At 40.1% G+C, this 25,065-nt stretch overlaps 1 protein-coding gene and 2 long non-coding RNA genes across 3 annotated transcripts in view; 1 reads left to right on the top strand and 2 right to left on the bottom strand.

Moving 5' to 3' along the window:
* The window catches only part of LOC129743719 (RNA/RNP complex-1-interacting phosphatase homolog), a 92,442-nt gene extending 68,084 nt beyond the window's left edge, over window positions 1–24,358 (bottom strand). The window contains exons 1-2 of the mRNA XM_055735842.1: window positions 24,184–24,358; window positions 24,052–24,127 (exon numbers count right to left, since the gene is read on the bottom strand). Of these exons, the coding sequence (XP_055591817.1) occupies window positions 24,052–24,127; window positions 24,184–24,203 (96 nt within the window). The 5' untranslated portion in view covers window positions 24,204–24,358. The remainder of the gene's footprint in view (window positions 1–24,051; window positions 24,128–24,183) is intronic.
* Window positions 7,719–9,008, top strand: LOC129743721 (uncharacterized). The gene is made up of 3 exons (XR_008736662.1): window positions 7,719–7,913; window positions 8,045–8,143; window positions 8,201–9,008. It is a non-coding gene; the product is annotated as an uncharacterized LOC129743721 (long non-coding RNA).
* LOC129743720 (uncharacterized) lies at window positions 20,827–22,014 on the bottom strand. Its single transcript, XR_008736661.1, has 3 exons — window positions 21,641–22,014; window positions 21,472–21,579; window positions 20,827–21,406 (listed from the first exon to the last, which is right to left on the bottom strand). It is a non-coding gene; the product is annotated as an uncharacterized LOC129743720 (long non-coding RNA).
* Window positions 24,359–25,065: the final 707 nt, after the last annotated feature.

Raw genomic sequence — 25,065 nt, forward strand, 5'->3', positions numbered from 1 at the left:
ACTCGTCTTGTATGTTATAAACTGTTTGCTCCAATCTGCCGGACTGTGATTTGACCAGAAAATTCGGTGCTGCCTATAGTACCGTGAGCAGAATTCGACTCCGGGAAGGAATCAAGTCGTATCGAGCTAGCAAACAGCCAAATCGGACCATAAAACAGAACAGTGTTACCAGAGGCTCAGAATCTATACGACCAGGTACTGGCCAAATTCAACGGGTGTCTTCTGATGGACGATGAAAGCTATGTCAAGGCTGACTTCGGCCAAATCCCGGGTCCAAAATTTTACTTGGGAACGGCTCGGAAGATGTTCCAGCCAAATTTAAATTTGCTTATGTCGACAAATTTTTACCAAAATTTGTGATTTGGCAGGGCATTTGCAGCTGTGACAAAAAAACAAAAATTTTCTTTACAAATATGACAATAACGTCGGAACTATACCAAAAAGAGTGTCATGAAAAACGAATTTCCCCGTTCATTCGATCTCACGATCATCCCGAAATGTTTTGGCCAGATTTAGCAAGCTGTCATTACAACAAATTCTTTCAAGATTGGTATACAGAGAAAGGGGACCAGTTTGTTGCGAAAAACCTTAACCCACCCAATTACGCCTAGTTCCGACCTATTGAGAAATACTGGGCAATCACGAAGAGGAGACTCAAGGCAAAGGAAAAGCTTGTCAAAGATAACAATCAGATGAAGACCTGGTGGAATAAGATAGCTAAAACGATGGACGAAGAAGGTGTGCACCGCCTAATGAGCCGTGTTAGAGTAAAAATTTGAGAAACCGTGACGAATAATATTGTCCGTATTTTTTCTTAAAAGTCTGAAAAAAACGCTACATATGTATAAAAAAGATCTTGAATTCAATAAACGTATGCTCATATACAGGTTACACTTCGTGCGAGGACTAAGTTATTTCGACGGCAGTTGCTTGTGGAGTCCATAGTAGGCACGACTTACGCTGATAATTCGCCGCTGGACCTCAAGGTTGGTGTCATTGTCTGCGGTCACCAGTGAGCCGAGATAGACAAAGTCTTCGACTATCTCCAGCTCGTCGCCGTCGACTGTGACCTTGTTATTGCTGTACAAGCGGATTCGGTTGGTCTCGGATCCGCAGGCCAGCATGTACTTCGTCTTGGACGTATTAATCATCAACCCAATCCTTCCTGCTTCGCGTTTCAGTTTGCGGTAGATCGATATTCATTTAATGATTTCATTATAGATTCTCACATAGATCGAAAAATGATATGGAAAGTAATTGTTTCACAATAATTTCTTGAAAAAAAGTACACTTTAAAATATCCAACCTCCATCTAGCGTGATGATTCACGTTAGCTGATTAACAATTGGGTCGATGTTTAGTTTTCTAGATAAGAACAAAAGCATACAAATCGGTTCTTCAACTCCATTGAATATTTAATTTTCTCATTTTGGTAGGATCCTCCACGACGAAAAAGTCTGGCTTATTCTTTTTTCGATTTTCTCACTCTCCTCTGCTCTCCTCAAGACGGCATGTCGTGTCGTAACCGTACGACACCATTGACTGCAACCGTGTAAAGTTCATGTAAAAGCAATGCATCAAGAGGTGGTCGTGTCGAAAAATAAAAAATGGGCCAAATAAATCTTATTGTGAAGATTTGAAATGGAAAGATTTTTACAGACGAAATTTATTTAAACGATGACAAAAACAAAACAGAAAAATATTACGGTGGCGAATTTGAAGACGGCGAATGTTCGAACGTTCGAATGTTCGAACGAACATCACTGTTTCAAGAAAAACGCGTTCAAAGTTTGACAGCTCCCTAAGCTCTCTATGCAAAAATATTATTTTATTTTCTTCATTTCTCGAAAACCAAATATCATTCAGATAACTTTGTGCTGTCGAAGTGTATATTTCCAAACGTACTTTTTAACCAAACCAATAACTTTATTTGTTCACATTTGGCGCACTCACCCTTTTAAAAATTCTTTACCGATTTGAGAAATAAGTATGTGAGTCACTTTCGTAAAGCATGCGAAGATTTCATTCGAGTTTGATCAAAGGGAGATCACTCATGTTTTTGGGAAATTTAATAAGATCATCAAATAAATTTGGGATACAATAGGAATACCTTCAAAATCATCGCAAAAACTGATTTAGGAAGCGATGGATTAAAAGCCATCAATTGCATCATTGCAGATGACACGTCCTAGCGTGGCCAAAAATGCAATGCAAGGTTGTTGATTGGTAGAGTTCATAAAAAAAAGTCCCGGTTAGATTTTGTTTGTTGTGCGCCGGAGAAAGAGTCGTTTATTAGATGTTGATATGCCCCTATATGAGAAATATGTATACACTCTATACAGATTCTACATACACGACACGTCGACTCGTTTTGGGCAGTTGTTCTAAGAACGTTATAGGTAGGTGGAATGTTGTTTGAGCTTCGATACCAGGTCCAATCCAATCCAATCTTCTTTTCCCGAAGCGCTATGCTCTTTTCTTTTTTCGTTTTGTTGTTCCAACTTAACGCTTCACAAATGAACAAAAGACGGCCAAATGATTTATTTACTCACCGTCGTCTGATCGTTAACTATAGACTTAACTAAGTTTTGAAATACAAACAAATAATGGTGGCGTTTGCGGGATGAGTGTGTGTAGGTATGCCAATAAGTATGGTATTTATAAACTTTTGTAATGTATTGTGGCTGATGAAGTTTTTCACTTTTACTTTTTACTAATCTAATTCAAGAAAAATTTCATGGGATTTTAAGTTGTTTAGAGTGGAAGAGACGTTTCCAGTTTTTTGTAGGATGATCTTTGGTTGAACAATTTATCCTTCAAAGACGACTATATACGTATAATTAAACTATTTCACGGGGTATTTTTAAGAACGATTTTCAGCAAAAAAGGCATCTTTGAAAATTTACTACATTATAGATAAGATTCTCACCTATCCAACAACTATCCACGAAAAAAACCCACGGACGTCTAAAAGAACTATTTTTTAAGATTTGCAAACAAAATACACGCATTTATTTTTCAAATTTTCAGTACCAATTATTCCTTAGCATTTCAAACTTTACATTTTGAAGTTTGAATAATTAAGATTCCTCAAATATGAATAATAATTCAAAGAAATCGATTAAAAGATTTTAAACCCAAGGTTTTGAGGAGTGTTGGGTATCTTAGGTCATTTTTTCATTTGCTCCATAACATTTTTTTTAAAGTTATATTAGTGACACTTTACCTAGCTTAAAATGGTATGGTATTCTACGTTTCTAACGTAACTTTTGACAGTAATCTTCATCTTTACAGTGAGCGAAATAAGAATAGTATCACTATGTGTTTTGCTTGTTAAAATACGATTGATTGAAAATCACCAAAATTTTCTTCTACAATTTATTTTGAATTCTTTAATGAATAAATCAAGCATAAGTTTACTTTTTTCAGACGTAGTAATTGGCGTTAGCTTAGCTTAGCTTAGTTGGCTACTCATATCCACCTTAAATCATTGAACTTGAAGTGCTTAGATATGATAATTCATTTAAAACTTCAGATAGCATATTTGATTAGACTTTGCTCAACTTATGCACTTAAAATTACATGATCGCTGGCGTGGCTAAGCAGAACAAGTTCTACCTCGCCAATGGTTGCTACTCCGTGATTGATCGAGGCCATCAGTTTTGTGCAAGGGCCAATAGAATGGTGCTTGGGATTAGCGGTTCATTCACAATGCACAGCTCTCCCTTTGAAAATGATCAATACCGGCGCCGGCCACGTCCTAGTAGTCAATGAGGAATGAAGGAAGGATTGTTAGTAGGATACTTCATAGGATCAATTAGCAACCTTTTGTCCCTTTATATTCCAAAGATTAATTTTGAAAAACTCAGAAACAAAAGTAAGTCAATATCTCCAACTATAGAAACCGTCTATACGTCTGCGAATCTATATTTACATAAATATCCAAGGAAAGGGTTGTGTTAGTAGAGGAAAGGTTTTAGATCAGGATCCATTTTGGTAATGGTGTGATCGAGTTTTCCTACAACACCTATGCTCCTAGATTTTTCCTAAGGAAACACCTAATTTCTATCTTTGAGGCAGTGATAAGAATTTAATAATAAAGTAGAAATCGTATTTAGATTTTCTTTAAACTAACTTGTTTTCCTAAATCTTGTTCCTGATACACTTGTGTTTTCAAAAACGACCCTTTAGAGTAGAGATAATTTTATCATACTTTGAAGAATATTTATAAAGAGATATTTTAAATATTATTTTATTTTTTATATGGATGAAGTGAATCACAGTTTTGTTCATTTCAATTTTTAATTTTTAATGAAGGTTGTGATAACTGAATAAGATCGTTTTTGGAAACTCATCAGTGCAATTCAACTCTTTGCCTCATATGGATTTGATTACTATTCTGAGTTCTGAATCAAATCTGTATCAAAAATTTAAATTTGAAATGTCAGTTTTTCGGTGTTTTTTCAATTACCGTTTTTCCCGGTTCACCGGCCACCCTTGTGTTTGTTCGGTTGAATTTTAAGATTTAAATGAAGTATGTTTTGTGTGTAGTGAAGGACAAATTTATCACATTTGCAGAGGAAAAAAAAATTATTATTATTTAAAATGTAATGTGTAACGAATTAAATACACTTTCAATGAAGCTGATTTAACTGATGTTGAAATAAGTTGATATATTCCGTTAGTATGGGAACATGTGTAAACCGGATAAAAGATGAGATGAAGAGGATATATAAAAAGGAAAAATTGTTTCGGTATATTTTTTTTATATTGATGATAAAATTGTGTTGTGTCGAATAAACAAGGGATTAAGCAAAAATTAGAATAACTTCACATGCATGTCGTCAGACACGTTGCTCGGTCATAAACATAAAAAAGAACTCTTCCGCATCTAAGCAAGCTGGCTGTCAACCATCCGCAACCATAGCATATGAATAGTGTTGGTGACGTTCACGTAGAAAAATAATGATAAGTAAGGAAAAGAAAGTGAATAAATGGAATTTCCTCACCGGGGCTCGGCCTCCTTTTTACTCTCGCCAATGAAAGCTTCTTCCGCACCATCATCATCCAATCAAACATGCTCCAACTGGCTTCAGCAAACGTCTAGCATTTAGAACATTGTGCACATACACATGCAGCAACCCCAAGTTGCAATTTTCTTCACCGATGATGGCCGCTAATCATTCTCGAACAATGACGGTTTCAATACGTCTTCCGGTATTTAGCATTCGTTTGACACTTATCCCTTGGCAAGCCACAAAACACTTGTGATATTTTTTCCACTGATCGAGTATGGAGTCTGGAGGGTTCTGATTTTCCACCAATTCCTTCTCCAAGTATTTTTCTTCAGATTAAACCATGCCATAATATCCTTCCCGTCTAATTTTTATGGAAACACTGAACAATTCATTATCAACCGAACCGAACGCGACAAATGTCCCACCGAGACCTATTCGCGTCGTGATATTTGCACTAAAGCAGAAACTAAAAATCGTTAATCAATACAATAAGAACGCGACTATCACTCTCGAAACTACTTAACTGAAATCCATTAGTTTCTTAAACCATAAGTAATACAATAAAACCAAATAAAAACTGCAGAGCTACGAGCTGACAGAAAAACGCGTCCGCACCCGAACAAGGCCTACTCGGAAGTAATTGGCGTTAAGGACCAAAAATATGAAAAAGGGGTGCGAAATAAGAAAAGTATCACTTGTGTTTGTCAACAAAAACAAGATTATTTCTAAAAATTTACTGTGTAAAAGTGAATATTAATGTTTCTACGAGTTATTTGAATAGATAACTGCCTTTTAAGAAGTTTTTTAGAATCCCAAAGGTTTTCAAAGGTTTTAAAAGGGGGTTTTAAGAGATGCTCTTCTAGAACTAAAGAATTTTTATATTTTAGCTATAATTCTTTACCGAACTACTTACTTTCTTCATAAAAATGAAGTGAAATGATGAAACAAACATTCTGAGTTTGAGAAAGTAAAACATTATTCTGATTATCGGTCCAGGAAATTCACTTTTAGTGACCTTGATACAATACTATTTTTTGATTTAGTGATCTTCGAATTTCCAAGGCGTTCACACGGTACCAATTACTTATTTCTTGACCAAAATCATCCAGCACACCTGCATCAATCCCGGATATTCGAAAATGGACATAGATTCGGTTTAATTGCAAGATAGGGCTGCCATCGTTGACTTAAAACTAGAGAAAATTTATTTAATAGTTTCTGACTATTTAATAACATTTTTATTTTTTAATTTGAAGCCTGTTTCTTGGATTCAAATTCAGCCAAAAATCTATGTTTCATCATTTTGCATCATACTAATGAATGTTAATAAAGAAATCAAATGAGCCAAGAGCGTGTTTTGAGAAAACTTCTTGCCGTACAAGACCCGCATCGTATCATTGTCTAGAAGAAGCAAAGTCGATAGGCTGACTTTGCATTGATCTATACAATGATACTTAGATGGATCGAAGCACGTGTTTTTCGTACCGGATCAGACTAAATTATCAAAAATTTTACACAATTCGAACAATTTTCGGAAACTATTGAACTAATCAACGAAAAATTTGGTGTGAGCCGTTTTCAAAACCGAGAATGGTTTCTATAACATTTTCAAACCCTTCCGAATATAAAAAAAGGGTGGGGGGATTCCGCAAAAAATATCAAGAAATTGACAAAATTTCAAAAACCCTTGAAGTATTTAAAAAAAAAATAATGAAAGTAAGCGTTTTGACATAACGAGATGATTTGTTGAATTCACAAATAAGTTTTTACAAAATTGGATGATATATTGTATTGATTGAAGCTTCCCATTTCAATGAAGGAAGACTGTCATATTCAATAATTTTAACATACATATTTTTTATTTCATTAAATATCCCTCCTACATTTTTTTCAAAAGGGTGGCTCCTTTAACCTTAAAACCTTAAAGTTACTTTGAGACTCAAGACAATCTAGAAGCTCAATCGAATCAGCTAGTTTTTAATTTTTTTTTTTTTTTCAAAATTTAGTTGTTTTGGATTTAAAGAAGGATTTGGGGAATTGTTAGACACCAAATAAAAACTGACCAAATAAGGCCGGAACAAATATCAATTTTTTCCTTTCTTTCTAAACAAAAAGGAAGCTCGCACAGTATCACTTCGAGTTTGAACTTTCATTACTTTTTATTCTGATCAATAATCTCATTATTATTTTACTTTTTACAGAATTTGAGTTTTCTAAAGTATATGTTACCTGAGATACAGAATTTCTACACAAAATTTACTTTTCGGACTTTTACAATTTAAACTCCGATATCTCAGAAACGACAAAACGCCTATGATTGAAATTTTGCATAGTGATTGTTGAACTATAAAGATGAATTTTTTGAAGTTCTGAAGTTTTTTAAACGTTTAATATTACGGGATCTGAAGTTAGGCGAGGTACAATATTTCAGGCATGTACCTAAAAACGTGATTTCTATACAATTTTTAATGAATGTTTTCATATAAAAATCATAATTTATCTTCAACTACTACCTAGTAGACTGGCCCAAATCTGTATGGGAAATTCAAAACCTGTAAAATGTAATGCGCTGCAGGGTAAAATTAATCCTAGGCCAAGAGCAAGATCTCATGAGAAATTTGGGCCAAATCGGATCACGGGAAGGGGTCGCTCAACGAGCCTGAAGTTTTGTTACAATTATTGACTGGGTCACAAAAAACCCAAAGTCTAAAATCACATAAAATTTAGACGTACACGCCGACCGGTCTACCACATATCAAGTGACATTTGACCAAACAGAAAAAGTGGGAAAAAAGCTTCACACGTTTTCCCGACGCGTCTTTCCAAAAGTTTGGAAAACGCTAATTAAGAAATTGTGGTCCGCAGCAAACAACCCGTCAACACTCCGAGATTCGGGTAAGTGAATGTCTGATGACATTTTCCTACTAAAACAACAATTCCGTCATTCAGACCCGGAAGACGGGTAACGGCCAGCAAAGATTTCGTTTGCAGAATGCTAACTGCAATTACCCTTCGTTTTTACACAGGAATTCCGGATAGTGCCAGGGGAAAGGAACCCCTTTGCGTCCGAATCGACCCAGCGAAGATCCGACGAGATCCAGCACGAAGAGGCCTTCTGAAAAGAGGTAGGCAATCATAATTTTGTGGTTAGGAATAAAAAACTAATGATGGTCATGTTGCAGGGCTTTTTTGTGGTGTGGCATTTTCCACACACACGTGGAATCGTCGCCGCGTTGGATCATCGCTTGCAGGAGACTACCGGTGTTGGATCGCTTCAAGGGTGCTTACTGCCGAAGAGAAGTCAATTCCGGCCAGCACTTGAGGGAGCTGTTCACCTCAAAGTGAACTGTGGTGACCCTCAGTGCGCAGCGACCAACACCACCGGAGCGGATTGCAAATTATTTCAGGCACTCTTGCCTACTGTACTTTATTCCCCGGCCACTAGCGCCGTAGGGGAAGTTACCCCGGAGAACAAAACCGGGTCAGCGGTTATTTGTATTCCGGCCACGAGCGCCGAAGGGAATTTGAGTGCCGTTGTTTAAGCGCCGATTAAGGTGCTGTTTTTTTATTTCGGCCACCAGCGCCAAGAGGGACGTTGCTCGTGTTCCGACCCCGAGCAATGTCCATAAGTGGATGTCGGGTTTGTGAGTGCTGATTGAGTGGCCATTTGTTCATCCGGCCCCCAGCGCCAAAAGGACCTTGCTCGTGATCCGGCCCCGAGCAAAGGCCAGTGTTTGATGCCGGGAATTGCCGCCCAACAAGGCGTTTCAAGCTAGTGTTCCAGCCTCGAGCGCTGAAGGGATTCTTGCGTCGTTTTCTTGCCGAGAAGAGGAGCGTGATGTTCCGAGCGTGAACATATCACCAGAAACATCAAGGTAAGCTTAAGGTTTATGGTTTTTATTCATTAATGGTTTGATTCGCATCTGACGCACTCTTTTCATTTCGTGCACAGATTGCAGAGCAGCAAGATTGCTGCAATTTAAAAATTCCGGCAAGAGATCTGCTACATTGGCGCCCGAATAAAATAGAACTTTTGTAAAATACTACAAAAATAAAATTTAAAATGGACATAATTGATTTGAATGATGAGGAAATTGATTACGAGCTTCGGCTCAGAAACAAATTTGACCTTGGTTTTAGCAATCGCAGAACTAAACTTAGTGCGTTGCGATCATTAATCACGGAGGAGAAAAAAGCAAACACTTTTGCTAAGTCCTCAGATCACGTGATGAATATTGAAGATAATCTCAACATATGTTTAACAAACTTAGAAGCGATCAAATTAAATACACGTAAAGCTGTCATTGATAACGATTCGAATTCGAAAAAGCAATTGCTTTCGCGTCTTGAGCATTACCGCAATAGATTGGATTTAATTCCGAAGGATCAACCGCGTAGTGAGTTACTAGTGCAACTTACAAGTGAAGTGAAACAGTTACATACAATATTGACATCGAATGAAGATACTGGTGGTGTAGACAACACTCAGCTTGAGGCAGCAGCAAATTTGACGATTTCGGACAGTATGCCGAGAACATCCAGCCCTTTTAGAGGTTTCGGTGAAGAGGATTTGAGGAACGATCGAAGCACCAGGGGTGCAACTGTACCATCGACAGATCCGGTCAATTTAAGTCGTCGGATGGAAACTATGCAGAGAACTGGAGCAATCCCCAAATCCAACACCAACGCAGATGCGAGACGTGACATCGATTCCAACAAAAGGAATCAAACGGAGCTGTTGGAAGAGATCTTGGAAAGACTGAGGCAGTTACCCATTGCGCAGCCACAACAAGTAATCCAGAATCATCAGACACTTCATCAAAACACTAATGCAGCTCTGCAGCAAGTAGAGATGCATCAGGCGCCGCCGTTACCAGATCGAGGCAATTCTCAGAGGCATCGAGGTTTACATCGGGAGAATCAGAACAATGAAATGTCGCAGGAGCTCCGAGATGAAGTATTGCTTTCGATTCTCAGGGAACAGAATAGGCATCAAAGAGGACCAAGAGGAAAACCAATTCACGCCTGGCCTTTTAAGTATGACGGAAAAGGTAGTCCTTTGGATCTGATTATTTTCATTAAGAAGGTAGAGAAATTTGCAATGACTGATGACATGAATGGTGACGAGTTGATGTCACAAATAAAATTTCTGCTAGTTGGCAAAGCTTTAGACTGGTTTTGCTTGTCATGCAACGCATATATTTCCTGGGACGAATTCAAAACAAAAATTAAACAACAATTCATTCCACGAGACTTTGCACAGTTGATAAGAAAACAAGTATATTGCAGAGTACAAAAGCCGAATGAATCTTTTGAAACTTTCAATTGGGAAATGACTTTAATGTTTGGTGCAGCTGATCCTCCATTTTCGGAGATGGACCAATTCCACATCATTAGGACGAACTTGAATCAACACTTCAGGCTAGTAACTATCGCCGCTCAAGTTTCATCACTGGCTAGCTTAATCAAAGTATGTGAAGAGGTGGATGAAGCGAATATCAATAGTGGTAGTTTCGCAGCAAATTCAAATCGACCACAAGAATTAGGACGAGCAAACGTTTACAGACAGCTTAGACCACAGATGCAGAGGGACAATAGGCCAACAGTTCAACACGGAATAAACGCAATTGAAAGTGAGAACACACAACAATGGAATTCGTCGTTGATGCAGCATAACATGCTAGACTCATCACAACAGTACGACAGCAATATACCTCTAGATCCATCGATACACAACTATCAATCCACAAGGGAAAGACAGACCGAAGTATCCGAATTTGGAAATGAACTGAATGGTGCAGGTTGCAACGCAGTTCAAGTGGACAATAAAGGGCAAAACTTCAGAATGATGAATCGCCCAACACCAATCAACCCGACCACGACATTGAGATGCTGGCAATGCGGCAGAGATGATCATTTCTTCCTCACGTGCCCATTTCCGAAAACACACCTGTTTTGCTATCGTTGCGGGAAGCAAGGTTACACGGTACGGAACTGTACTGATTGTATCCAAATGGCCAGAGATCTCATGCAAAGCCATCCGGGAAACGCCCGAGGCGGCAACTGCTAGAGGGTCCAATTTTGCTGCCGAAAACCAAACTCGACCCCACCAAATGTACAGTTAAAAACTTCGGCCAGTCAAACATAGCAGTACACAACATCACCACAATTGATAACAGGCCGTATCTTGACGTGACATGCAGAGGAATCCCGATGAAAGGCATGCTGGACACAGGAGCAATGTGTTCACTCCTAGGAGGTAGTAAAACCAAAATTGCGGAAACTCTTAAACTACAGAAAATTCCAGGACGAGGATCAATATTCACAGCCGATAACACAAAACACAACATATCACACTACGTCATGCTGCCGCTAGAACTCAATGGTAAGCGACACGTTATGCCAGTAATATGCTTAGAGAACCTACCTGACAGTTTTATTCTGGGAATGGATTTCTTTAACAAATTTCAAATGAAATTACTCGTGAACAGCATCGCAGAAGACAACAATGCTCGCTTAAACAGTCTATCTGAGCAACAAAAACAGCGATTGAAAGAAGCAGTGGAAGAATTCCCTTCATCTGAATCGACAGGCAAGCTAGGAAGAACACATCTGTACACTCACACAATTGACACCAATGGAGCAAAACCAGTGAAGCAACGGTTCTACACAATGTCTCGCTTCATTCTGCAAGATGTTAATAAGGAAGTTGACAGGATGTTAAAGATGGGTGTGATAGAAGAAGCTTTCTGCTGTCCGTGGAACTCTCCTGTAGTAGCAGTTCGTAAGAAAGACGATTCGATACGCTTGTGTTTGGACGCAAGAGGACTGAACAAAATCGTAGTGCCAGAAGCTTTTCCCATTCCTCAAATAGCAGCAATAATGCAGAATCTCAGCGGAAGTAAATGGTTGGCGTCAATCGATCTAGAAGCAGCTTTTTGGCAAATACCATTAGACCACGCCTCGAAACCAAAAACTGCATTCACAATTCCACAGCGCGGTCATTTCCAGTATTGCGTAGTTCCATTCGGACTTTGCACTGCTAGCCAGGCACTTGCCAGAGTTATGACGAGTTTGTTTATTGATTTGGAACCTGAAGTTTTCGCATATCTGGATGATATAATCATCGCAGCCAATTCCTTCGACAGATTTGTACACCTGTTAAAAGAAGTAGCCTATCGACTCCGAAACGCAGGATTCACCATTAACAAAAAGAAATCGAGCTTTTGTTTACCCAAACTGAAATATTTAGGGTACGTTCTGGACGAGAACGGGTGGAACATTGACCCCGACAAAACATCAGCAATCACCAATTTCCCACAGCCCACTAACCGAAAAGATGTCCAACGTTTTCTAGGTATGGCTGGCTGGTACAGGCGCTTTATCAAGAACTTCGCCAAAGTTGCTGTACCACTGACAGAACTGACGAGATCCAAAACGAAATTTCGATGGTCCGAAGATGCCGAATTAGCTTTTCAACGTCTCAAACAATGTCTAACCACTGCACCAGTTCTAACAACGCCAGACTACACAAAACCTTTTCAAATAGCATGTGATGCTAGTGAAATAGCCATCGGTGGAGTCCTGACTCAAGGAGAGGATGCAGAGGAAAAAGCTATTTGTTACCACTCAGAGAAACTTTCATCGTCTGAACGAAAATATTCCCCAACGGAGCGTGAATGCTTGGCGGTTATAAGATGTATTGAAAAATTCAGGGGATACGTCGAAGGCTCCCGATTTATCGTGTATTGTGACCATGCTAGTTTGAAATATCTTCGAAACATGAAAAACCCATCAGCTCTGATGTCCCGATGGATTCTGCGACTCAACGCCTTCCAGTTTGATATAAAATATCGAAAAGGAGCATTGAACAAAGTACCAGACTGCTTAAGCAGAATCGAAATCAACTCACTACAGCTATCCAACGATCCATGGTATTCGAACTTAGTAAAAGGAACTACCGAAGATCCCGATAAATTCCCGAATTTTCGCATCGTTCAAGGTGAACTATTCAAACACTGCACCACTACAGATGAAGTTGGTGCAAGAACGCACGTTTGGAAGCAGGTTATTCCCGATGAAGCAAGGCAGGAGGTAATACGAAAGCATCACGACATACCTACAGCAGCGCACCTGGGTGCAGATCGCACGTTGCAGAAAATACAAAAATCATTCTATTGGCCAAACATGGCAGTAGACGTCAAGAAATATGTACGAAACTGTTCCGTTTGCAAGGCAGTCAAGGCGCCAAATGAATGCTTAACACCGACAATGGGAGGTCTGAAACCTGCAGCTCAACCATGGGAATTAGTATCGATCGACTGGGTCGGTCCGCTAGTAAGGTCGAAGAAAGGGAACACAGTAATCCTCGTGATTGTCGACTGGTTTACAAAATATGTAATCGCTCAACCGTTCAGATCTGCTGAAACTGGCGGAATGATAAATTTTCTAGAGAAATATGTATTCCTTAAATTCTCAACGCCTCGCATAATACTAACAGACAACGGATCTCAATTTAAAGCCATTGCGTTTGTCTCTTTACTCCGAAGATACAAGATTGAGCACATGAAAACTGCTTTCTATTCACCAATGTGCAATAACGCCGAGCGGGTGAATCGCACACTCATCACTTGTGTACGAGCACTCATCGATGACGACCACCGATCATGGGACGAACATCTGCAGCAGATAGTTTGCGCGATCAACACAGCGAGACACGAAGTATCCGGGATCTCGCCACACTTCGCTAACTACGGCCGAGAAATGATCGTGTTCACCGAAAACTACAAGATACAGGATCTGAACGCTTCCAAGAATCCTCAGGAAGAGCAGCAGAAACGAATCAAAGCACTATCAAAAGTACATGACTTTGTAAGACAGCGAATTCGAGATGCTCACGAAAAAAGCAGGGCAAGGTACGACCTTCGAGCCCGAAATAGGAGTTTCGAAGTAGGTCAACTAGTTTGGAGAAGATCGTTTCAGCTTTCATCGAAGTCAAAACAGGAAACGAAAAAACTGGGACCCAAATTTGTTCCTTGTTTCGTAAGAGAACGGATAGGCGCTAACAACTACCGATTAGAAGATGTCTCCAGCGACTACCAGGGTGTATACCACGCCAAAGACATCAAATCGGATTAAAATCCTGTTCCATTATATAAATCAGCTACGTAAGATGACATCCACACAGTCAGCCAACGAACAACAACAAAACACGCAAAGCGGCGAAGAAAACAAACCGTTAACCGAACGAGAAACATCGGACTAAATCAGCTACGTAAGATGACATCCACACAGTCAGCCAACGAACAACAACAAAACACGCAAAGCGGCGAAGAAAACAAACCGTTAACCGAACGAGAAACATCGGACTAAATCAGCTACGTAAGATGACAATCCACACAGTCAGCCAACGAACAACAACAAAACACGCAAAGCGGCGAATAAGACAAACCGTTAACCGAACGAGAAACATCGGACTAAATCAGCTATGTAAGATGACAATCCACACAGTCAACCAACAAACAACAACAAAACACGCAAAGCGGCGAAGAAATCAAACCGTCAACCGAACGAGAAACATCAGAAAATAATCAGCTATGTACGAAGGCAAATATAACAGCCAACCAACAAACAACACCAAAACACGCAAAGCGGCAAAGCAGACACTCCGGTCTCCAAAAGAACAACTAGCAACATCGAAACACGCATATCGGCATCGGCAAACCGCGCAGCTACGAAAGACGACAACCAAACAGTCAACCAACTAGCAACTTCAAAATACGCACAGCGGCAAAGTAATTAAACCGTTCACCGAGTGCTAAACAGCACAACAAGAAACAGCTATGAACTACGGCAAAGTCAACGAACTACGTCGAGAACTAACATCAACACCAAAATACGCACAGCGGCTAAGAATCAATCCTTCACCAAAAAACAAAACATCACTACACCACGCAGCTATGAATAATGACTAAAGTCAACCAGCAACATCCAGGACTACTAGCAACATCAAAACACGCACAGCGGCCGAAGAAAACAATCCAGTTCTTCGAACGTGTAATATCGCTAGAACCACGAAGCTGTAAAAAACGACAAAGTCAACAAACTATGCCTAGAACCACTAGCAGCATAAAATACGCCTCGCGGTACCAAAAAATGCTCTTTGACAAAAAACGAAACAACATCAAGCTTTACTAGACTGCCATACCTGTAAACAACTGTTAGTAAGCACCAATCATTCGAAAACACCAACAGGTAGAACAACCTGAAGTCGACACAGTTATGAATGAAGACATCAGTCGCCGAACCATGCTTGGAAACATCTGTCAAGCTAAAAATACGCAGCGCGGTTAAGTAAAAATACTTCAAGTTAATCAATGAACAATAATGTCAATTGAAAATTATCGCTAATCGGTCAAGACTCTAAGTCATCATATCGCAAAATTAATGTTAAACAAATCAAAATCCAAGGCAAAATATTCCATTCTTATCATGTCCATAATTCCTCATTGTAGTATAATCAGATATTGTAGTTCTAAAGACATAATAATCAAACCCTCAACAAACATACTCCACCAACCATAACCTAAGCAATAGCCACCCCATCAAACGAAGAATACAGATGAATGTTCTACGGAGAGAAGCAAATACAACAGTACCTATGAAGCACATCTTCCAGAACTTAGCTGGAATGCTGATTGACACAGAATGCAATCAGTTCAAATTTTAGTTCAAGTATTAGCCCGAACATAAGCTGCAAGCGCTATGCAGTTTTGTGAGACACCAAGACACTCGTCGTAGCCGCAAATTGCGGGAGGATTTATCGAGAGTGTATTACTTAAGTTTTGAGTCTTCTTCCAAAGAACTACCATCATCAAGAAACCACACCCAAAAGCCACCAAACCATAGCCCAAGACCAAAGAACCATTCAACCACACCACAGAGAAAAATCCGAACAGGAGAAGCATATACGTTAGCAGTAAGCAAATTTTCCAGAGCATAGCTGGAAGGCTGACAACGAGATCAGCGAAGCTTAAGTTCAAGCATTAGCACTAAGTTAAATTGCAACATTTTGCAATTGTAAGAGATATCAAACACTCATCGTAGCTGCAAAGATCGCAGAGAATAATTTGTCGAGAGTGTATTAGTTAAGATAACAAGACTTCTCCTGTTATAAGACCGAAACATAACGCTGGTAAAATTTTGTGAATTTGTCATAAAAATTCACAAAATTTTAAGATAAATTGTAGATTGTGTTACAATTATTGACTGGGTCACAAAAAACCCAAAGTCTAAAATCACATAAAATTTAGACGTACACGCCGACCGGTCTACCACATATCAAGTGACATTTGACCAAACAGAAAAAGTGGGAAAAAAGCTTCACACGTTTTCCCGACGCGTCTTTCCAAAAGTTTGGAAAACGCTAATTAAGAAATTGTGGTCCGCAGCAAACAACCCGTCAACACTCCGAGATTCGGGTAAGTGAATGTCTGATGACATTTTCCTACTAAAACAACAATTCCGTCATTCAGACCCGGAAGACGGGTAACGGCCAGCAAAGATTTCGTTTGCAGAATGCTAACTGCAATTACCCTTCGTTTTTACACAGGAATTCCGGATAGTGCCAGGGGAAAGGAACCCCTTTGCGTCCGAATCGACCCAGCGAAGATCCGACGAGATCCAGCACGAAGAGGCCTTCTGAAAAGAGGTAGGCAATCATAATTTTGTGGTTAGGAATAAAAAACTAATGATGGTCATGTTGCAGGGCTTTTTTGTGGTGTGGCATTTTCCACACACACGTGGAATCGTCGCCGCGTTGGATCATCGCTTGCAGGAGACTACCGGTGTTGGATCGCTTCAAGGGTGCTTACTGCCGAAGAGAAGTCAATTCCGGCCAGCACTTGAGGGAGCTGTTCACCTCGAAGTGAACTGTGGTGACCCTCAGTGCGCAGCGACCAACACCACCGGAGCGGATTGCAAATTATTTCAGGCACTCTTGCCTACTGTACTTTATTCCCCGGCCACTAGCGCCGTAGGGGAAGTTACCCCGGAGAACAAAACCGGGTCAGCGGTTATTTGTATTCCGGCCACGAGCGCCGAAGGGAATTTGAGTGCCGTTGTTTAAGCGCCGATTAAGGTGCTGTTTTTTTATTTCGGCCACCAGCGCCAAGAGGGACGTTGCTCGTGTTCCGACCCCGAGCAATGTCCATAAGTGGATGTCGGGTTTGTGAGTGCTGATTGAGTGGCCATTTGTTCATCCGGCCCCCAGCGCCAAAAGGACCTTGCTCGTGATCCGGCCCCGAGCAAAGGCCAGTGTTTGATGCCGGGAATTGCCGCCCAACAAGGCGTTTCAAGCTAGTGTTCCAGCCTCGAGCGCTGAAGGGATTCTTGCGTCGTTTTCTTGCCGAGAAGAGGAGCGTGATGTTCCGAGCGTGAACATATCACCAGAAACATCAAGGTAAGCTTAAGGTTTATGGTTTTTATTCATTAATGGTTTGATTCGCATCTGACGCACTCTTTTCATTTCGTGCACAGATTGCAGAGCAGCAAGATTGCTGCAATTTAAAAATTCCGGCAAGAGATCTGCTACAGTTTGTATGGGATTTTCAGACATTGTGTTCGGAAGAAATATGAAAAAATAACTTTGGTTTCCTTCGGCTGATTTCTTTCGAAAATGGGTTTTCTTAAAGTTCAAGTTATGACAAATATTTTATCCGAAGACTGCAAATCGATTCTAATTAAAATAAAAAAGTAATTAGGCTTCGAAAATGAGCTAACTTTTTTAAGGATGATATTCATCCTTAACGGTTAATGCTGCGTTGAAATGTTCGAAAGTCCCGACTCATTAACAATGATGAATACCACTCTTAAAAAAGTTATCCCACACGGAAAATAATAAAAAGGTAAAATTTACCGAGTTAGCAAAGGTGAACGCTCGTGAAAGCCAAAAAGGTAACTTCTACCTCTTCGAGGTGAAACTCACCTCACAGTGAGGTAAAATTTACCTGAATCAAGGTTTGAAAAAAGGTACAATTCACCGAGAAAAAAGGTGAATCCAAAAAAGGTTAATCTTACCTCGTAGCGAGGTGAATTGAGCTCGATAAAAAAGTATAATTCACCTAGAAAAAAAGGTAAATCCAAATAAGGTAAAACTTACCTCGTAGCGAGGTGTAATTGACCTGGATTGAGCCAAACAAAACGGTACAATTCTTCTAAAAAAAAGTAACTATTCGCCGAACCCGTTCATTGAGGTTAAGCTGTTTTGTCATTCTAGGAACAAGTTTTGCTTTGTGCCTAATATGTGAAAATCGGAATAGAATAATAAGTGTTCTTAAATATCATTTAGTTCTGCTGGTTCTCGTCATAATACTATTGATTTTGTTTCAGATCGGCCCATAGAGCTTTGAGGTGTATTCCACGTCATCCTCCAGCCGGAAAAGCCGAACCTGACCGGATTAGTCGAACGGAGGAGGCCATGAATGTACGCAACGCAGGTGGATTCAGCGGCCATAGCGGCTCAGAAGAACGCGAAGCCGAATTACCAGTCCCTATTTATCTCCAATAAATATCATTTTTAAAAGAATTTTGTATTTTTTTAATTCTTATTGAAGAAAACAATCAAACCAACCAGCATTTACCTTTTAAATCAGTAAATGGGAAAACCGTATTATTTACTATTTTGCTAGGTGAATGCGAAAAAGGTAAAATTTACCTTTTTGCTAGGTAAATTGAAAAAAGGTAAAATTTACCTTTTTGCTAGGTGAATGAAAAAAAGGTAAAATTTACCTCGAAAGAGGGGTGGAAAAAATTCACCTCGCAAAAAGGTAAATTTTACCTTTTTTTTTATTTTCCGTGCATTTTTGAAGCCTAAGACCATGCCCACCAATGGTTGCTAAACCTCGAATCGAGTACATTCAGCAACATATCTATCAACCCATCATTGCACCAACAGTCGCTAACTTGATTCGAGAAATAGAATTCGAGCAGTAGGTTGTTACAGGATGCGTTTATGTAGCAACCCGGTAGCAACGCAGCCAGTCGTCTCTATCAGAAAATAAACACAAACACAAATACCAAACTGGATCGCAACAATGGGATAAGTAGATAAAAACGCAACCAATCAAAACATCTAAAATACCGACCGAAAAAGCAACGCCCGGTGGGTTTGGTCTAATATGTTTTTATTTTAACTCGAATCGATTGGCAGTCTTCGGATAAAATATTTGTCAAAATTTGGGCTTTAAGAAACCCCGTTTTCAAAAGAAATTGGCCGAAGGAAACTAAAGTTACCCATGAAAAACTGGTTTTTCATGTTTTTCCCGTACCAAATGTCTCAAAATCTCATACAAACTTCAGGCTCATTGAGCGACCTCTTCTGCATCAGCCGAAAATGGAGAAGGAGCCTTCTTGATGTCCGCAACAAACGAAGCGCAGACATTGCATCTGACCATCACCTCGTCCTTGGAGAAATACGACTGAGAGTTGCGCGTGTCCAACGGGGCGAGGAGAAAGTCGGGTGTCGATACAACCAGAGTGCCTCCAGTAGGGTGGGTGCATACTGTGGAAAAGTAGGCAAGGGGTACCAAAAGTTTCTCATTGGTGGGGGGTGGAGACGGTGCGCTTTTTGACAGCGAATTGTTCGCCTACCATGCCTACGATTACGATTGCCTGTCACAAGATGGACGATTCCGTGCATTGGTATAAGAACACACCTAGCTTTACCCGCCTTGGATACAACGTCCGCCGGTTGGAGAATCCAGAGGTGAAAAGGGCATACGTTGAACAGCTAGAATCCCGAGCTTCGGAATTGCCGACAGACGGAACAGTCGAAGAACAGTGGTGTGGAATCAAGAATGCCTTTATCACGACGAGCCATGGTACTCTCGGTAAAGTTCGTGGAAGAAGAAGTGAATGGAGGAAAATTGGAGGATGGTCGATGATCGGAGAAAGGCAAAAGTCCGAAATATCCGATTACTTTATGACATTTCTCGCCGCCTCAGTGGTGCAAGGACTAACGCAAGAATGCCGCTGAAAGACCGAGCAGGTCAGTTATTGACCGATCGAACAGATCAGCTCAAACGATGGACTGAGCACTTCGAACAACTTTTCCGAGTCACGAATAGCGATGGCCAACAGAATTCGCAGCTCGAAGCGCCAACAGTAAGTCGCATAAATGGCGTCAACTCGGAAGCGCCTTCGCTGGCTGAAATAGAAGCTGCAATAAAAAACATGAAATCCAACAAAGCACCTGGGATCGATTGCATCCCTGCTGAAATGCTGAAAGCCGACCCTGCCCTGTCAGCACAAATGTTGCACCGTCTTTTCGCTGACATCTGGGAAACTGCAACATTCCCGGCCGACTGGATGCAGGGTATCCTCGTAAAGGTCCCGAAGAAAGGAGACCTGACAGAGTGCGGTAACTAGCGAGGAGGCATAACGTTGATCTGTACAACCCTCAAAGTACTCTGCAAAGTGATCCTGAACAGGATCCAGGAGAAAATCGACGCTACACTCCGACGGCAACAAGCTGGATTCCGATCCGGACGATCATGTGTGGACCACATCACAACGTTACGAATCATACTGGAACAAATCAACGAATACCAGGACTCTCTTCTGCTGGTGTTTGTTGATTTCGAAAAAGCATTCGACCGACTTAACCATGAAAACATCTGGGCGGCTCTAAGGCGAAGAGGAGTACCAGAGAAACTACCCGCATGAATCGATACTGTACAATAAGTATTCCTATTATCTTCTTTCCAAGACACAGAAAAGATTACCTTTATAGTTTTGGATTATTAATGTATGATCAAACTAATCTTTTTTTCATGGAATGGAATCGTTTGGACACACTGTACGATACAGCGAACGGGTCGTTAAGTAGAGTAACCATTCATTTTTTTTACTTTTTTTTACTCGTTCTAAAAAGGTTTGATCAAACGTGTTATCGTTGTCTTATGATCCGCTCATAAAAAGATGACGATACAACCTATTGTTAACCAACAGTGAAAAGATTCCCCATACTGGGATTTTATTAATTTTATTGAATTCCAATTAGTTTTCCGGAAAAAAATATCAAACGAGATTTAATTTTCTAATATATTTAATTCAACACGATTTTTATTACATTTAGATTAATCATTGAAATATTAACCTTCCGCTACCTGCGGATGTTAACTGATACTCCTTTAGGATGCTCCTAATCCTGCAGCATTTTCCGTACCAAATGCAATGGCACTTCCGATCCATCCTACTTCGTGTTGAAGGAGCACTGCTGAACCTTTCTTGGCGCTGCTGCCCCGTGTGCTGCCCCGCGTGCCCCGTGGCGCTGGTTCTCGTGTCTGAGTACGTCGCATTTTTTAAACAATGGATGGATTCTCCATAGTCTGGGGGCGAAAATGAAAAGAATGAAATTTAAGTTTCTCGCTATACACAAAGTAATTTTACTTACCCTTTTATTACATTGCTCTAAGGTTTTCACGTAGCCTCCATCTCCAACTTCTGTTCCGGAACCAAGTGCCGCCTGTTCCTCGATCTGGAGAAACCCGACTATCTGCGCCTAGAATAAAATATCTTACTGTTAAAAAAATCCTATTACCACAATAAATAAGCGTACTCACCCTTGCAGCACCGGAACCGTTGCCGTTGCCTACCGGACCAGCCCAATATAGTAACATTTTGCCGGGAGATGATTTTTTTTGTCAACAATTTCAGCCACGCGGTTTGCTGACAGCCGGAAAAATTTGAGGCGCGTTGCTAAAATATTCGATTATTTTTTATGATTATTAACTGAATCTTTCGGGAATAATTTGGTATCTTATCGATGCGTTGCCAAATTAAGCAATGAATTTCTTAGAAGATTATTGGTATCTTTTAAAAATGGTTTTTAACTGGTTTCTAGCAAAGGCACATTAGCAATGACTCAAAAGCAATTGAAACTATTAATGTTATCAGAACCGAATGATTCGCAAGATTCATAGTATGGTTTTTAGCTATGCGGGTAGTCCATCTCATCGAAGCACAATACGAGGCATTTTCGTGCAAGGTCTTGCAAGACGGTGTCTTGTCCGAACCAATCCCGGTAACTGCTGGAGTGAGACAAGGATGTATCTTATCACCACAACTTTTTCTTATCGTAATGGATGAGATTCTGACTGGATCGAATGACTGTGCACCGAACCGAGCATTGCCGTGGAATCCTTCCCGGATCAGAAAGGCCCGTTTTGCATTTGCGAGTCTCCGAAACATCTGACGGTCACGCCAGATCTCTCTACGAACGAAAATCCGAATCTTCAACTCAAACGTCAAATCCGTATTGTTGTACGGGTGCGAAACTTGGTGCACATATGCGGTGACGACGCGAAAACTGCAAGTATTTGCAAACCGCTGCCTGCGAAATATCATCCGCGCTTGGTGGCCTGGCAACTGGATCTCAAATGAGAAACTACATGGCCGGTGTCATCAAAGGCCGCTAGAAATCGAGATTCGGGAACGTAAGTGGAGATGGATTGGGCACACGCTACGAAAAGATGAAAACGAGATTTGCTGGGAGGCGCTAGACTGGAATCCAGAAGGACAAGGAAGAAGAGGCAGACCCAGAAACTCGTGGTGGCGAAGCCCAGCCGCTGAAATCCGAACTGTCGACGAGAATCTTGACTGGGACCAGGTGAAGACGCTGGCTCCGGATCGTCAACAGTGGAGGTCTTTTACCACGGCCCTATGCACCGGAGGATCGGCGCGGGATCATTGAGTAAGTTAAGTGAGTAACGTAAGGTTTACACAATAAAACTATATGCACAAGAAAGGCAATTCTATATCGGTTCTAGTGATGTAACTGCATTGGCGGTGTGATCAGGCACTTAGTGAAATTTTTTCAAACATTAAGTGAATTTTAAAGCACTTAATAATTGATTTAAGTGCCCTTTTTATATTTGAGTCGCAATAGCTTTCCAAAATGATAATTTTTTTAGAAACCGGTTGAGAACAAGAGAGTTTTAGCTAAAAAAATTTCTGCTGTCATTTGACCGTCCCAGTATACCACATGCGTTCTTCGAAAAAAGCAAAACTTGGAAAAATTAAAATAATGGAAAAATACTTAAATTTTCAGAATAAAAATAGTTCTGTAGTTAAATCTACTGAAAAAATTATATTAAAAATAATCATCATTAAATGGTTTTAAAGTTAAAAAAAAACCGTCATTTGACCGCCTCCGGTATGTTTAGTATGTATACATAGTTAACAATTTTGATAACACTGTACTCTTTGAATGCTTAGTTTGATTTAATTTATTTTATTAGGAGGCCTGCTTGGTAGATTCGCCTCTATAGAATGCTTAGGGGAATATATACGGCGTGTTCGTAAATTGATTTTTTCTATCGAAGTGATTTTTTCATAGATGCTGCCGTTCGTAAATTGAACAAACTGTATTCAAAAGCATTGGAAGGTGATTTGACATCTACCAAAACAATCGATGCATCACCAAAACAAATCAGTTTACGAACACGCTGATAGTGATTTTATATGCATAACCTATCGGGGCAATTTTTTGTCCGATTTTCTTCAAAAAGTCCGATTTTCGAAGAATTACTGTACCTCTAGCCACACAAACTCCAGAAATTTAGTGGTATAGTAGTGTGATAGTTGATCTATCTAACGCAGGAAATTTAATCAAAAAATATCATCAGAGTAAATAGTTATGGAAGTTCAAAGTCAAAGTGATAGAGCGCGTGCTTTCAATTTCTATACAATTATAAACGGTACTGTATATACTTACATAAAGAAACCATAATTTCAATTTTTTATTTCGTTGCTGTTTGTTGGCTAGGGCCAATAAAGGTTTAGTATCAGGTAATGTTGTTAAAAAACGTTAGATTTTGACACATGCTAAAATCGCACCGTGACAAAATCGTGCGACGGCTGTACTTAAAAAAACCATTACCTAAATCTTTAGAAACGGTGTACAACTAAATGCATATCGATTTTTTTGTAGATAGCGATATAAGAACTTGATGTTTCTTAAATTTTGACTTACCTTCGACAGAGGCACTTTCAAAGCTACAAAAGGAGTTCCCTCGATTTGCTTTCCGAAATTGGAGTATTTGAGCCATCTTAAACATAAACAAAGAATTCAATTACAGTTTTCAACTAATAAACGAAAGCCTACCTGTCAGGATACTTGGGCATTTTTCAGTTTAGTTTAAGTAATAAACGGTTAAAAATTCACTTCGGATCTTCGATACCGTAATTTTGCGAAAAACGACTTTAAAATTTAATGCGAACTCAAGGCTCTAGCTTTTAGTTGCTCATCTTCGTCAAGCGACCACACAAAAATATAGAAAACGCATTTCTCGAAAGGTCATCCAAAAATGACGCGCCTTTGAAATTTCGAGCAAGTTTATAAGCAATCATCTTTTTAACAATTTATTTATATGAAAGGTTGTACCTCTGTCCGCGGTTTTCACATCAGCGGTATAGTCTTTGGCGGTACGCTATTTTGGTGGTTTACCATTTGGCAAAAGGTCCTAAAACGCGGCATGACAATTGGCGTTTTGGTCGATTTGGCGGTTTACCATTTGGCAAATGGTCTTGTTTGGCGGTGTTATATTTTGCGGTATGAGTCTTTCCGCGGTTTGTCTTTTTGGCGATATGCAACATTTCGCGGTAAGATATTTGCTCAGAAATATACTGAGCAAATATTGTACCCAAATCTTTTTTCTGGTTTCGAGGCGTAAAGCGTACATACATCATTCTAGTTCGAGCGCGCAGCGTGAGGAAGCGGCTCCTTAGCTCTAATCTATGTTTCTAAGACGGTTCCGTTTTTTCTAGGTCTACTGAAAACCTAGGAAGGCCCCGTGTTTCTAGGTTTACCCAAAGCTAGGGACAATCCCCTAGCCCGGTCCGCAACGCGAAGCGTAAGGACCATACTTCACCCTAGTTCAAACGCGTAGCGTGAGGAGGCGGCCTCTTGGTTTTGATCAACGTTTCTGAGACGGCCTCGTTTTTTTCTAGGTCTACTGAAAACCTAGGAAGACCCCGTGTTTCTAGG

This window comes from Uranotaenia lowii, chromosome 2 (assembly GCF_029784155.1).
Source record: "Uranotaenia lowii strain MFRU-FL chromosome 2, ASM2978415v1, whole genome shotgun sequence".
Taxonomy (NCBI): Eukaryota; Metazoa; Arthropoda; class Insecta; order Diptera; family Culicidae; genus Uranotaenia; species Uranotaenia lowii.